The sequence below is a fragment of the Dendrobates tinctorius genome, unplaced genomic scaffold, assembly GCF_039654945.1.
Source record: "Dendrobates tinctorius isolate UK_male_01 unplaced genomic scaffold, ASM3965494v1 ptg000143l, whole genome shotgun sequence".
In the NCBI taxonomy this organism is placed as follows: Eukaryota; Metazoa; Chordata; class Amphibia; order Anura; family Dendrobatidae; genus Dendrobates; species Dendrobates tinctorius.
Genome location: NW_027361810.1, coordinates 33149477 through 33164254, shown reverse-complemented (window position 1 = coordinate 33164254; position 14778 = coordinate 33149477). Strand labels below are relative to the sequence as shown.

Below are 14778 nucleotides of genomic sequence, written 5' to 3'. Positions count from 1 at the left end.
AGAGAATCTGTCAGCAGGATTTTGCTATGTAATCAGAAAACAGCATAATGTAGGGCAAGAGATCCTGATTCCAGGGATGTGTCACTTACTGGGCTACTTAGTGTAGTTTTAATACAATCAGTGTTTTATCAGCAAGAGATTATTATTGCTGGACTAAGTTTCACTTGCAGGGCAGTCCAGCTAATCTGTGCATCTCCACCCCCACCAATGATTGGCTGCTTGCTGACAGTGTACAAAGGAAGCAGCCAATCAGTGGTGTGGGCGGGTTTAGCATTCATAGCACTGCTATATCTACAACAGAGAAAACAGGGATTCTATCAAAACTGCACTAAGCAACCCAATAAGTGACACATTGCTGGAATCAGAGTCTCTTGCCATACATTGTGCTGCTCTCAAATTACATAGCAAAACCTACTGACACATTCCCTTTAAGGACAGTGATTGGCTGCATCAGTCATGATGGATGGAATAACATCACATCTGAAATGACAATGTTACAGTGGAGGAGGAGTAAGGGGATATATAATGTTCACTTCTTTGTTTATAATAGTAATGGCTACCCTGTGCACATTTAGCAAAATCATGAGAAAATCCTTTAAGATAATTTGTGTGGGAGATATAGAATTTATACCAACTATTAAATAGTATTCTGAAGAAAAAAAACGATAGATCTTTTCCTTCATTAATGTTTTTCACTTTTAGAGATTCACTGTCGCCCAAATACATTAAGACTGGTGTTTCATCCGCCAGTCTTAATAATAGGTATGCAGAAATAAAATGCTCCAAATTTATTAAGGGGCGTTAGTCTAGTTTCACATTAGTGTATGGAGGAGCTGCGGAGGGATGCGGACTTCCTCAGTGAAGCTCCGCCCACTGCCACGCCTCCTCCGGTCAGCTCCACCTCCGTCGGCATGCGGCCTCCGTACCCTATCTTTAGCATTGGGTACGCAGGCCGTGCCGATGTGTGCGGATGTCTCCGCATGTGTCTTTTTGACGGTGCGGCGACTGCACCAAAATGCAACACGTTGTGTTCGGCGCAGGTCGCCGCACCATCAAAAAGACACATGCAGAGGCATCCGCATACATCAGTACGGCCTGCATACCCATTGCTAAAGATAGGGTATGCAGGCGCATGCCGACGGAGGCGAAACTGACCTGAGGAGGCGCAGCAGTGGGCGGAGCTTCACGGAGGACATCCGCATCCCTCCGCAGCTCTGCCATATGCTAGTGTGAAACTAGCCTAAGAACACCGACAATTTTTATGAATTTGTCAGACGGGTGTTCTCACATCCCATCTTGTCTAATAATGGCAGCTGGTACAGAGGGGGAGAGGAGCCAGCTCTCACGGGATTATAATCTACAGTGTAATGGGAAATGAAACAGTAAGTCGTTGAGGCGGGATGGGGGGCATTGAGTCAATGTGTTGATTAGCCTAATGTGATGTGCGGTTATCATTCTTCTTCTATTATAAGCTCTAGTGGAAAGTTCTTCTACTTAAAGTGAATTTGTGACCATATTTCCCCGATTCAAACTGTATATATTATTACATACCAGAAGATAATAAGATGGGGCTAGTGTATATACTTTGAAAAACCTTGCCAGAAAGGCTTCACAGTCCTCCTGATATTAAAATTAATATTTTATGCATTCAGCTGTAGAGTTAGAGAGCTGATTAGTCTATCTCCACCCAGGCAGCCTGAGTGACAGCTGCAGCTTACCCTGAGCAGTGTGAGATATAGCAGCGGGGAGGAGAGACACTGAGGCAAGGTGGAGATTGAGTTAAACTTTCATAATGGATTATGCAGCCATTCTAACATGGATTTCAAAGTAAATACAACAGTCTTATCAGGTCTATGAGATACATTTAATATTGCATGCAGTTTGCATTGTGAAATCGGTGAAACGTCCGCTTTAAAGGGATATCCTGTTTTTTTAACATATATGGGATAGGACATAAAAGAATGAAAGATGCAGGTTCCTGATCCACATCACACAACTCTAGGAAAAGGAATCGAGAGATGGCCACACGTGTGGAACTCCCTCCATTCACTTCAATGGGAGTCAGCCAAGCTCAGCTGTGTCTGTGATTCCTATAGAAGTAGATAGATGAAGCCATGTATATATGCAGCCACCTCGCCATTCATTTCCTACAGGATGCCGCAGTCGGCGAACATCTCGCCGAGTAGGTCTGGGGTCAAGAATATATCAGATATATAGCATAAGTTTGGAATACCCCTTTAATGTCAAAACCTCGGTCCATCAGAGGATCATTTGTTGATTTAACATATAGAGCTGAATAATTACCAAAAAAACAAAGAAACTTCTCTAGGCCTGCCAGGTAACGGAGTGTATCCCTTTATTGTATGTGCATAGGTTAATGATGAGAAGTCTGTCTATATCCTACATTTTTTACAATCGTTTACAATAAAATTTGCAATTATAATACACGTAATGAGTTGTCATAAAGACACAAACAAGGGGCCATAAAGTGCTAATCGCGCTCATTGCCTGGAGGGCAGCTCATCTGATCCATTACCTCTGTGGATCTGGTTTATGATGTTGGTATTTTCCGCATTTTAGTGGTTTCTATCACTCTGATACTGGATCACCCTCTGCATTGTTTTTTTCTTTCTTAGACAGTATGTAACTGTAAATGAACTACCTCCAAGGATTCAGTATATTTCATGGTCTCCTGTTGGTCATAGACTGGTAAGTCCTCTAACCCTACCGCACACAAAACAACTGTTAAGCTAATAAGTGATTTGGAATGGGAATGCTTACAGGGAATCTGTGTCCATGTTTTTGCCACCAAAGCAGCCTAAGGGCAGAGACCCCGATTTCTGCAATACTAGGCTGCTTGCTGCAGTTTTGATGTCCTGAAGATCTAGCAGTTCTTTGAATGCTGAGCCCTGCATAACCCCGCCCACACCAATGATTGGCAGCTTTCTGTATGCACAGTGCATAGGCAGAAAGCTGCCAATCAGTGGTCAGGGCACAGTTATATAAAGGTCATGACTGCGAGAGACTACATGGCAGCAGGCTTACTAGTCAACTAGTGATAATTTTCTGATGATAAAACATTTTCCTAAAACTACAGCAGGCCGGGCAGTAAGTGACGTAGCTGGAATCAAAGTCTCTGTCTTCTCAGAATAAAAACTGAAAACATTGCATACCCATCCCTTCATTTTGTTCACGGCCTTCCCTGCAGACTCGGACTGGCCCACCGGGTAATCGGTGTATCTTCTGGTGGGCCCCTGAGCAGTGCTTGGCACAGTACACTTAATGCACTGTATACAGACATGCCAACTGCCACAGTATTAATATATATCATCAAAACTTTCATAATGCTGCTTTGAGATCCTCATTGATCAAGTGGATCGGGGTCCTCCAATTCCACCCCACTACATTCTCCTTTTTTATTCCATGGAGATGAGACTTAATACACAGTGCAGATATCTTTCCTTTTGAATAAATGAACAATGTGTTGGCTGCAAATTTGCAAACAAGGGTGAGGCAATCCTTCCATGTAGCTGTAGAGTGAGCCCCCAGAATCAATGTTACAGGGGTGCTTCTGACACCTTAGTCCTAAACCATGTTGAAGCTCACTCATTGTACTATCAATTAATTTATAGTCCATGTGCTGTCTACTGTGCACACGGACAGCATATGGACTGAAGAAATGGGCATATGTTGCCGCTGAGGACCTAAGTTATGCCCCATCTTTATAGATCTATTGCTAAACATTATTTGAAGCTCTAAATCCATGGAGTTTATCATAATGCAGCTATTACATCAGCAGGGACTATGAGAGACTGTATAAAAGCCAAGGCAGGGAATTCAGCAGCTATTTAAGAGTGAAGTTGACTCATGAGAGAATGTTACAGCACAGCAATAGAGAAAAGGTAAAAAAAAGAAAAAAGCTATAAAACATTGGCCTCCAGTCCGTAATGTGTTGTACAACTGCAGTATTGTCAAAGATGAATATTTTAGTCTGCAAATAACACAGAGATTCAAAGTTTTTAAATGGCTACGTCCATTTTAAACATTTATGAATCATCCCAATCTCATTCATGCCTCATAGGGGCAGATCTAACTCACCCAATTCTGGCGCTTTCTTATTTTAAAATAATATAGTATGTGGTATTGTGTTTTTTTGTTTCATGTATTATTATTAATATTACACATTTTTATAGCGCCATTTATTCCATGGCACTTTACATATGAAAAGGGGCAAATATAGACAAGTACAATAAACATGAGCAAAACAAGACACACATAAGTAGAGGAGAGAGGACCCTGCCCACTAGGGCTCACAGTCTACAAGGGATGGGTGAGGATACACTAGGAGAGGGTAGAGCTGGTCGTGCGGTGGTTCAATAGACTGAGGATCACTGCAGGTTGTAGGCTTTTTCGGAAGAGCTGGGCCTTCAGGTTCTTTTTGAAGGTTTCCATGGTAGGCGAGAGTCTGATGTGTTGGGGTAGAGAGTTCCAGAGTATGGGGGAAGCACGGGAGAAGTCTTGTATGTAACAATTTATTTTCCTAACAGGTATATGTCTGGGAAAACAACATTTATGCCAGAAATTCTCCAGAGGAGCCAAGTGTTATAATTACTCACAATGGTGAAGAAAATAAAATCCTAAATGGAATACCAGATTGGGTGTATGAAGGTAAGAATCTCTTACTTTGTCGTGCGCTGACCTTCTGTTCGGAAATTGTCTTACTTATATATAGAGATCTTGTGGTGAGGAAGAAACACTGAACATGTAATCATAATGTCAGCGTGAAATAGAGGTGAAAGGCAAAACCGGAGAGTAACCACAGATCTGCAGATTGAAAACAAAAAAGACATTTTTAGCCAACGACACGAAATCCTCATTCCATCAACAAAAAGGTGAACAGTTTAAAGGAAAACTAAACACAGAAAATGGCAAAAAAAAATCTACAAAAACAATGTCCCAGCCAATTGCTCCCTTAACCCTTTCCCGAAATGGCAATTTTCCATTTTTACGCTTTCATTTTTTTCACCCCCTTCTTCCAAGAGCAAGAGCAATTCTTATTTTTCCATCGGCATAGCCGTGTGAGGACTTGTTTTTTTACGGGACGAGTTGTACTTTTGAATGTGTAAATCTAGAAGTGGGAAACAGAGAGCACAATAGGGGGATACTCTACAGATGAAGAGTAGGGGAGTGCTGGTTACGCTCACCCGATGGCGTTCTGACAGGCACAACTCCTATGTAGGCATGAAGAACAATAGCTGCTGCCCCTTGGCTGGTGGTCCAGAAGATATTGGATCCAGTTGGATGAGCACGTAGTTGGGCTGCGCTGCTGGAGTAAATCAATTCTTCAGAAATGATGATGAGGAAAAGGCTTTTTATTCAACGCGTTTCAATGTCATACCGGCATCTTTTTCAAGTGGAAAAAACAAATAAAACATTTGGTTTTTGTACTTTTGAATTACGCCATTCATTTTATCATGTGATGTACTGGAAAATCTTAGTGTGACAAAATTGTGAAAAAGAGCAATTCCGCAATTGTTGTTTTTTTTTTTTTTAATAAAAACTTTCGCTATACAGTAAAAATATATGATTGTTCGGGTCAGTACCATTACGGTGATACCAAACCTTCATAGTTGTGTTTTTTTATGTAAGTGGTGAAAAAATCTATGTATACTTGTGAAAAAAAATTTTGCTTTTGTCACCATTTTTTTTTTTGACCGCCGTAATGTTTTCAATTTTCAGTCAATGGAGCTGTTTTAGGGCTTGTTGTTTTGTTTTTTAGCTCGGAGCTGACATTTTTATTGAAACCATTTTGGTGTGGAATAGATACAATGTGTTTAATGCCTTTTATTGTATTTTTGTGGTGTTGTAGCGGCCAAAAATACTGCAGTTCTGGCATTTTTATCATTACAATGTTTACCACTAAGGTGAATTAATTATATTACCGATGTGGAGTTTTTTTTATTTCTTTTTCAGTGGAGGTTCGATTGATAATTCAAACTTCTCTCTATTTTTTTTTTCATATTTTTTAAAAAAATTTTTTTACTTTACACTGTGTTTGTTTGTCCTATAAGGGGACTGGAACCTGTGATCTTCTGATTGATTGGGTTATATACAGCACATATAGAGCTGTACATGTATAACAAAAATTATGGTACCCTATGAACACCAGCCAGAGGCTTGCATTAAAAGGAGTACCATCATTACAGACACGGGGGTCTTCATCAGACCCCCTGCCATCATGGTAATCAGGTTACGGGATACTAATGGGCGCTCACAACATGGCGCCCCAGAGATCGACAGCGGCATTTAACGGGTTAACAGCCGCTGGTGAAGCTTCTCTCCACACACAGCTGTTAAAGGCAGATGATGGCAAAATAACAAAGCCATCATCTACCGGCAAAGATTCGGCCTCAGCTCCTGCCCGTTCTCTATTATCTAACATTATTACTGACTGTAATAAAAATTTACTCAGCCACCCTTTGTCTGTAAAATGTTATTATTTCCCCATATCGTATATAAAAGTAAAGTATTTGCATTACTATTTTTATAACTATTTTTATTATTATTATTTCTTTAAGAGGAAATGTTTTCAACAAATAATGCCATATGGTGGTCACCGGGTGGTCAATTCCTGACCTATGCTGAATTTAATGACACAGAAGTTCCAATTATAGAATATACATTTTATGGAGATGAATCCGAACAGTATCCGCAGACAATTCATATCCCGTATCCAAAGGTCAGTCATCTGAGTTATAATAAGGCTACATGATGCTTAAAGGGAATCTTTCATCAAGATTCTACCCCCCCACCACAAACTATTTATACGTAGCTTTTTCAAAGACAAGTCCAGCAATACCTCTACATGGCCAGTCCATTCCACCCTCAGCACTTGAATTGATATGCAAATGAGGTTGAAAAGCTTTCATCTTGTGGAAGCTCTTCCAAAACCTCTGTCACTCCAGCTCTATTCTCTGCCCAGAGCTAACTCCTTCTGCTTGACTGGCAGCTTCTATTCTGTGTGACCTCAAGCAAAGAAACTGTCAATACAAGCAGGTGGAGGAGGCTATGCTGGGAGGAGAATAGAGCTGGAGTGACGGAGGTTTGGGAAGTCCTTGCGCTATTTGTGAAATTGCAGCAAATAGTATAAGGCTTTCACCAAGCCAAATGTTGATCGTCCTATTGCCTCCTCCTTCCTCTGGAACAATGTTTTTTTTAATGCTTTTTACTAAAGCATTTGCCATAGACTGTAACGTGTTTGACACATCTGTGCTGATTTTCCTTTGGCGCCAGAAGCAACTGCGATTGAAAAGTACGTCTAACGTTCATTACTTAATACTAAGTCTTTTCTTACAGTCTTTTGTGATAGTTTTGACGACTTAAAATGTTTTCACTCGAATGTCTGAGTTATGTGCACCACAATTCTGTACGTATCATCCCCGTAGCCAGGAAACAACCATTGCACATTTGATGCCAAGTCAGGTTCATGTGCCAAAGGAATGTTGGCACACATCCCCCATTCTCTTGTGGAGGTGATAAAATGTCAGGCATATGTTTAAAGCATCTGTACAAGGAATCTAGCAGCAAATGGGCATTTTACATCACTACTCGGAATCCTCTGTAGGATAAAAAAGGGACCATATGGTGTCCTATTCTGTAGAAAGCCAGCACATGAATTGCTCTCAGAGATTTAGACATTGTCACTCATGATATAACGTTATAACCACTGATGGGTAAAGCCATTAATATTGATTTTCTTGTGATATTATAATATTAGAGAGTAAGAGTTGACTCTTGTAGTAAATGCCCTAGAAGCAGAAAAAAATAATCAAAAGTTGACAATTTTGCCGAAAGCTTAATTGTGACGGAGTATCTGCAAAATGACAGGAGTTGTTGCCAGAGTGGCCTACCGTCCAAAAAATACAGAACGGTTTGTAAGAATAAGGCACTTTTTTGCCCAGTCCATTGAAAAAAAAATTAAGGCGTCATTAATTGTTTTGAAGCTAAAGAAACATATTTAGATGATTGTGACTAATTATCATCACTGTACAGTCTGCAGTCAATGCAGCTGATGTCTTCATATCAGAATTATGGGCCGTAGACATGGATCACTTATATCCTGATGATTTACGATGGTTTTCCAATGTGTCCGTAAAAAATATTGCCTGTCCGTGATCTTTTAATAAGCGGACCAGAAAAATAAATTATCAAGTTGGCATCCCTGGTTTTACGATGTTCCTGGCATGCAGTGGATAGTACCAAAGTTGTTGCGAATCAATTCATAGGACCTGGTCCATCGGCCATGACAGTAATCTGTCTGCACTGGATGGGAGCCCTGAGAACCACTTTTACCAGATGTTTTCAAGGCTCCCGTCCATTGGCCATAGTTTGCGGTCGTGGCTGATGGACCAGGTTGCAGCTTCGAGTCACACCAACTTTAGTTAGCACCTATCAGAAGTGGTCCAAGAAAGGACAATCGGTGAACGGGATGGAAAGTTAAGGCTAACCATCCTATAAAAAGCTACTGTAGCAGAAAGTGCTAAAAAAGTGACTGCTGGCAATAAAAGAAAGGTGTCAGAACACAAGGAACATCACAGCTCGATGTTCATTGGGCTATGTAGATTGATCAAGGTGCCATTGACGATCCTTATCATTCAACTTATTTTCCAACAATACACATGTGAACATCAGAAGTAGACAATGAAGCAATGGAAGAAGGGACCTGGTTTGATTGTTCATATTTTCTGCAACATTTGGAAGGGGAATCATCACTTACCAGGTAATAAAAGCTGGCACTAGGGGAGAAGACAAGCCAGTAGATGCAGTGTTTTGCTGGGAGACTGCTGATTCCTTTCAAAATATCATACAGACCAAGCCCACCCAATGGTTGACTTCAGCCACTTTTAGAAGGATAATGCCACTATCACACAACCAGATATTGTTCAGGAATGGAGAAAAAAGGAAGTAAAGTGTCATGGACGTATGGATAAAAAATATGTAACTTTATGGTTAAAAAAAGTCGTCCAGACAATTAAAAAATATTGCCCATTCTGACGTACATTTCTGTCCGAAGCCCTAAGTCATAAAATTTTCCAAGGTGGTCAACGGTATTGGACCAATGCTGTTTTAACAAGGCGCAACGCTACATTTACCACACGGTGAGGATTTTCCCAAATGTTCTTCTTGTGCTTCTTCATTATTCAGGAATAGTTTGAGGAGCATTACATAGATTACAAAGTGATGAACTTAGCCTCTAAACTCCCCAGATCTCAATCTAATCGAGCACGTGTGGGATTCGCAACTTTCAACATACAGGAGTTAAAGGATCTGCCCCTAACACCTTGGTGCTGGATACCACAAGTCATCAATAGAGGTCATGGGTAGCCCATACCATGATAGATCAAAGCCGTTGTGGAGGCATAAAGGGGACTTACACACAGGATTGATTACTTAACTTTTTATTTTTTCTCGAGAGCTTTCCAATAGTGATGAGTTAATGTGCTTGGATAACGTTTTATCCGAGCATGCTCGGGTGTTATCCGAGTATCTTGGGCGTCCTCGGATAATATATTTGAGTCCCTGTGGCTGCATGTTTTGTGGCGGTTTGTCAATTCCTTCATGTTTTGTGGCTTCTACCGCCGCAAAACATGCAGCCGCAGGGACTTGAATATATTATCCTAGCATGCCCGAGGTATTCAGATAACTCCGGAGCATGCTCGGATAACACGTTATCCAATCATGTTCACTCATCATTGTTTAACAAAAAATGACGGACAGACCATACTTTTTACAGACACGTTGGAAAATCATGATGTATACCGTGTATACTCAAATATAAGCGGACCCGAGTATAAGCTGAGGCATCTAATTTTACCACAAAAAACTGGGCAAACTTATTGACTTGAGTATAAGCTGGGTATGCATTGTCCCCTCATCCCTGTCCTGATATGCATGGCTCCTTCTCCCCTATCCTTGTATGCATGGCTCCCCGGTCCCTGTCCTTGTATACATGGCTCCTTATCCCCTATCCTTCTATGTGTAGGGTTCTAGCAGGTTCTCAGGATGCAGTGACGAGACACGAGACAGGGTATGACTTGTATAATGAACTTTTATAAATTGAAGCCACTAGGGCTATACTGAACAGACAAAACGGGGGAACAAGCAATCTGTCCTCGCGGGGACTCAATGAACTAAACGGTACTTTTTGTGTAACTGCGAGTAACCCGGCTAAGCCAGACTATGGCCAAACTATAACACTTATTTTCTAGAGTCCACTTATCCTTCCATGCATCGCTCAGGATTGCAGATGCGGCCGCTTAGAGGTCGTTGATGCAGGTACCTTGACGCCTCGATCTTCCGGGAAGGTTTGGGCTCGTCGGGCCCTGAAGAAACTATACCGGTGGGGCGTAACAGGTCCTGAAGAAACAATGCCGGTGGGGCACAACAGGCCCTGAGGAAACGGTGCCAAGGGGGCGTAACAGGCCCTGAAAAACGGTGCCGGTGGGGCACAACAGGCCCTGAAGAAACAATGCCGGTGGGGCGAAACAGGCCCTGAAGAAACGGTGTCGGTGGGGCGCAACAGCCCTGAAGAAGCGATGCCGGTCGGGCACAACAGGCCCTGAAGAAACGGTGCTGATGGGGCGCGGTAATGACGCAGTCTCTAAATATAAGCATTCACCAACCTCTGCTCAGGGTCCCTTAGCAAACTGGACGGGGGCCTCTACTACCGCCTGTAGCAAAGTGGCGCCCCCTGGGGCCGGTGATGACAGGGCCACAGCTGTGGGAGAAGGCAGGGGGGCAGTGTCCTGACCGCTGTAAAGGAATGGTCTGTCGTCGCAGCGGTCGCCTGAGGTAGCCACCTTGTCACAACAGGGTGGGAAGCAGCGGGAGTGGCTGTATGGGACCGTACGCGGGGAGTGGCCGCCGGTGCAAGTCTCTCACATGTCACTAGTCGGTGAGTCCGCAACTTTCCTTTCACAGGCCCCTGTAGGTCTGTCCACAACACACCATCTGCTCCCTCGGTCCTCTCTGTCTCACACGGCTTCCTGTCTGTTGTCCTGCTCTCTGTCAACTGCCATTTCAGCACGCCCCCTGCTCCTTTTAAGCTTGCCCCGCCCCCTGTTTCCCTGACAACTTCAGTCAAGTCTTTCCTTTTACTGTCCTCCCAGTATCGTTCCCTCAGGAACCCTGATGGCGGTCTTCGGGGTACCTGTCCTTTCACTGTCTGGGAGTCCTCCTCCCCACATATGCATGGCTCCCCCGTTCCTGTCCTTGTAAGCATGGCTCCCCCATCGCTGTCCTTGTATGCATGACTCCTTATCCCTTATCTTTGTATGCATGTTTCCTATTAAAAAAAACAAATATCCTACTCACCTTCCTGCATGCCCTTGATGCATCTCGTTCCGGCACCAGCAGCTCTTCCTGCAGAGCGATCACGTGGCCATGCTCATTAAGGTAATGAATATCAAATCCACGCCTATGGGAGTTTAGAGCAGTGCATATTCATTACCTTAATGAGTGGGGCCATGTGATTGCTCAGCAGGAAGAGCTGCTGGTGCCGGAACGAGATGCAGCGAGGGCGCGCAGGAGGGTGAGTAGAATGTCTTCTGGAAGCTGGTGCCTGCAGGTGTCACTGTGCGCACTATAAGAGAAATGAATATTCATTTCTCTTTAGCAGCCGACACAGTTACAGCCGCAGCATCCAACTCCTGCCTCTGTCACCTTCTCCCCCTCCCCCGCTGGCCCTCTGGGACAATTGACTCGTGTAGAAGCCGAGGGGGGGCGTTTTCAGCACAAATAAATATATACACGAGTATATACGGTAATTATGATTATAAGTGATCCATGTCTACAGCCCATAATTCTGACATGACGACATCGACTGCATTCGTAATAACTTAGGAGTAAAGCATTATGGTTTATTTTCATGTTGTGGCCATGTTGCTTTCTGTGGGTTTTTTTTTCATAACTGCATCAAAAACACATCAGAAAATGGAGCAAAGAAAGTCGCAACATGTGAATGATACCTAACGCCGCTTTTTCGGATGCGGGGATCTGTGCTAAAACACGTCCAACTATTCTTATTATAATTATTTTTATTACTGATCTGATTATTCTCCCTATGTGTTAAACCTGTTCCATATTATTATACTGATTCCATATTTTTTTTGCATTTAAGGCAGGAACCAAAAACCCCACGGTGCGGCTGTATGTTGCAAATATAGAATCTCTTAACAATGTGTCATTAGTGGAAATTTTAGCACCGGATGACATAAGAAATGGGTAAGTAACAGTGATTATTATCATTTACCTGATTATTATAGTAACACACAGCTGTAGTGACAGTGATGTCACTTTTTTGGGATCTTAAAGGGGTTGTCCACCACTTGGAAAATCCTTTGCTAAATCCAACATGTAAAATGAAAACACAATATGCTCACCTTCCAGAACGGCACCGTTACAGCAATATCGGTGCTGTGAATGCAGGCACTCATGTGATATTGTTGTGTCAGATGAGCCCTGCAGCCCATCAGTAGCCACTGATTGGCTGCAGTGCTCACTTGACATAATAATGTCAAGCGAGTGCTGAAACGCATAGCACCAACGTTGCTGGAACTGTGCGGTTTTGGGAGGTGAGTATATGGTGCTTTTATTTTACATGGTTCGATGTTACAAATTAAGACAGGGTTGTCCTCGTAGTAGACAACCCCTTAAAGAAAAAAAAAATTGTAGGCCTATGTCTGGCAATTCGATGAAACAAATCCAACAGACCCACGTGTTTCGAAGCTATCATTCCATCCTGTGGGTCAATGCATTAAAAATTAATAAATAAAATATTAAAAATGCGTAAATTAAATTTAAAAGATGAACTCGTTTACTATATGAGCTACGTTAAGCAGATCAATTGCAGCAATTGGAAAAAGTTGAGTCCCAAAAAAAAATACGGCTTGAATGCAGGATATGTAGTAACACCGCTCCCTCTGCTGGTCAATGTTGTAAACGCAGGAGAGAACAAGAAAAAGGGAGCAATGAACAGAAAAATAGGTATTTATGCTATTCATAAAATCACAGCAAAATAATAATTCCTTCCTGAGATATTGCAAAAATCGTGATATGACTGCAAGGTCTTTTGGCTGTTGGCCTGAGGGAGCCAAGACATATTGGAATGTATAATAGAGCCTGTTATACATTTTTACATGAAGGCCATGGAGCCTATACTTGACGACTTTTCCAAAACATCTACGATACTCAAAGAAAATTGGACCTGTCCCAGACCCTTTAAGAACTGTTAAAGATCAGAAATACCTTTGACTTTGAAAAAACAACATTCTTTACATATGTTGGTGGCCACCTTTAATAAAACTGCACAAATTTTCATTCCTTCATTCATTTTTATAGCCCCTGATATGTAATTTACCACTTAGTCCAAGTCTTATGCTTCTTCTCTTGTGGGAGTGTCTCTGCCAGTAATATAGGCTGGATGTCAGGTCTGCATTTATCTAGGCTGTTTCTGTTATCAGCACAGCTCCTATCCTGCACTTATTTCCTCTTCATGTTTTTTGCTCCTTTTATATAACATTTTTCCTCATTCCTTCCTGGATTAGTGTCATATCTCTTCCTCTTCACTCCTGTTATCTCTAACCCTGAGAGAAGAGTGGCAGTGGGGAACAGAGAGGGCTGGCAGAACTGAGCAGGAGCTCTTTGTCAACTACATGAAGAACTTTTAAACACTTTGCAGCAGTAAAATGGTAGAAAATGGATCAAAATTTGGAAATTATTCCTTATCCTATAGATAGTGAATAACTTCTGGAATGCTGGCGGGGTCTAGACTCTGGGACCAAAAAAGAGGGGCTCTGATGAGATCCATGTGAATGGAACCGTGATTGATCATGCGCACATCTCCTTCATTCATTTTTATGGGAGTGCCTAAAGATCAGACTAACAGCCCCCAGCTACCTCTGGCGGCAGTGTTACACTGAAGAGCATTGGGCTCACCTGAGGATTTGATTCTGAGGGCCCACCTTTCTCTCCCACTGAAGAGCCCCATGGCATCTGTAAGGTTTGCACTATGAATAGTGTTGAGCATTCCGATACCGCAAGTATCGGGTATCGGCCGATACTTGCTGTATCGGAATTCCGATACCGACTTCCGATATTTTTTCAATATCGGAATTCGGCATCGGAATCGGAAGTTCAGTTGATTGACGGCCTGACGTCATCATGATGCGCGGTGTGTGCGCATCATGATGCGCCGTCATTTCGGGCCTTCCGGGGGTCTCTGCCGGCCTGCCGGGGGGCTGTGCCGGCCTGCCGGGGGGCTGTGTGGACTGCCCGGGGTCTGTACCGGCCTGCCGGGGGGCTGTGCCGGCCTGCCGGTGGTCTGTGCACCCTGTGGGGGTCTGTACCGGCCTGCCGGGGGGCTGTGCCGATGTCCGGGGGTCTGTGCAAGCATCGTCCGATGGGACTACAAGTCCCATCGGGCGATGCCTGCTACCATGACAGTGATTGACACATTAGCCAATGATGGGACAGTAGTAGTCCCATCATCCGGCTAATGTGTTAAATGTTAAAAAAAAAAAAAAAAAAAAAAAATACTACATGCATGCTACATACATACTACATGCATGCTACATATATACTACATACATACTACATACATGCTACATACATACTGCATGCTACATACATACTACATACATACTACATACATACTACATACATACTACATATATACTACATACATGCTACATACATGCTACATACATGCTACATACATAC

At 42.7% G+C, this 14778-nt stretch overlaps 1 protein-coding gene across 1 annotated transcript in view; it reads left to right on the top strand.

Annotated features, from left to right (window-relative positions):
• The window catches only part of LOC141049357 (dipeptidyl peptidase 4-like), a 93471-nt gene that overhangs the window by 37538 nt on the left and 41155 nt on the right, over positions 1–14778 (top strand). The window contains exons 8-11 of the mRNA XM_073545737.1: positions 2637–2709; positions 4548–4668; positions 6579–6739; positions 12179–12282. Coding sequence (XP_073401838.1) covers positions 2637–2709; positions 4548–4668; positions 6579–6739; positions 12179–12282 — 459 coding nt within the window. The remainder of the gene's footprint in view (positions 1–2636; positions 2710–4547; positions 4669–6578; positions 6740–12178; positions 12283–14778) is intronic.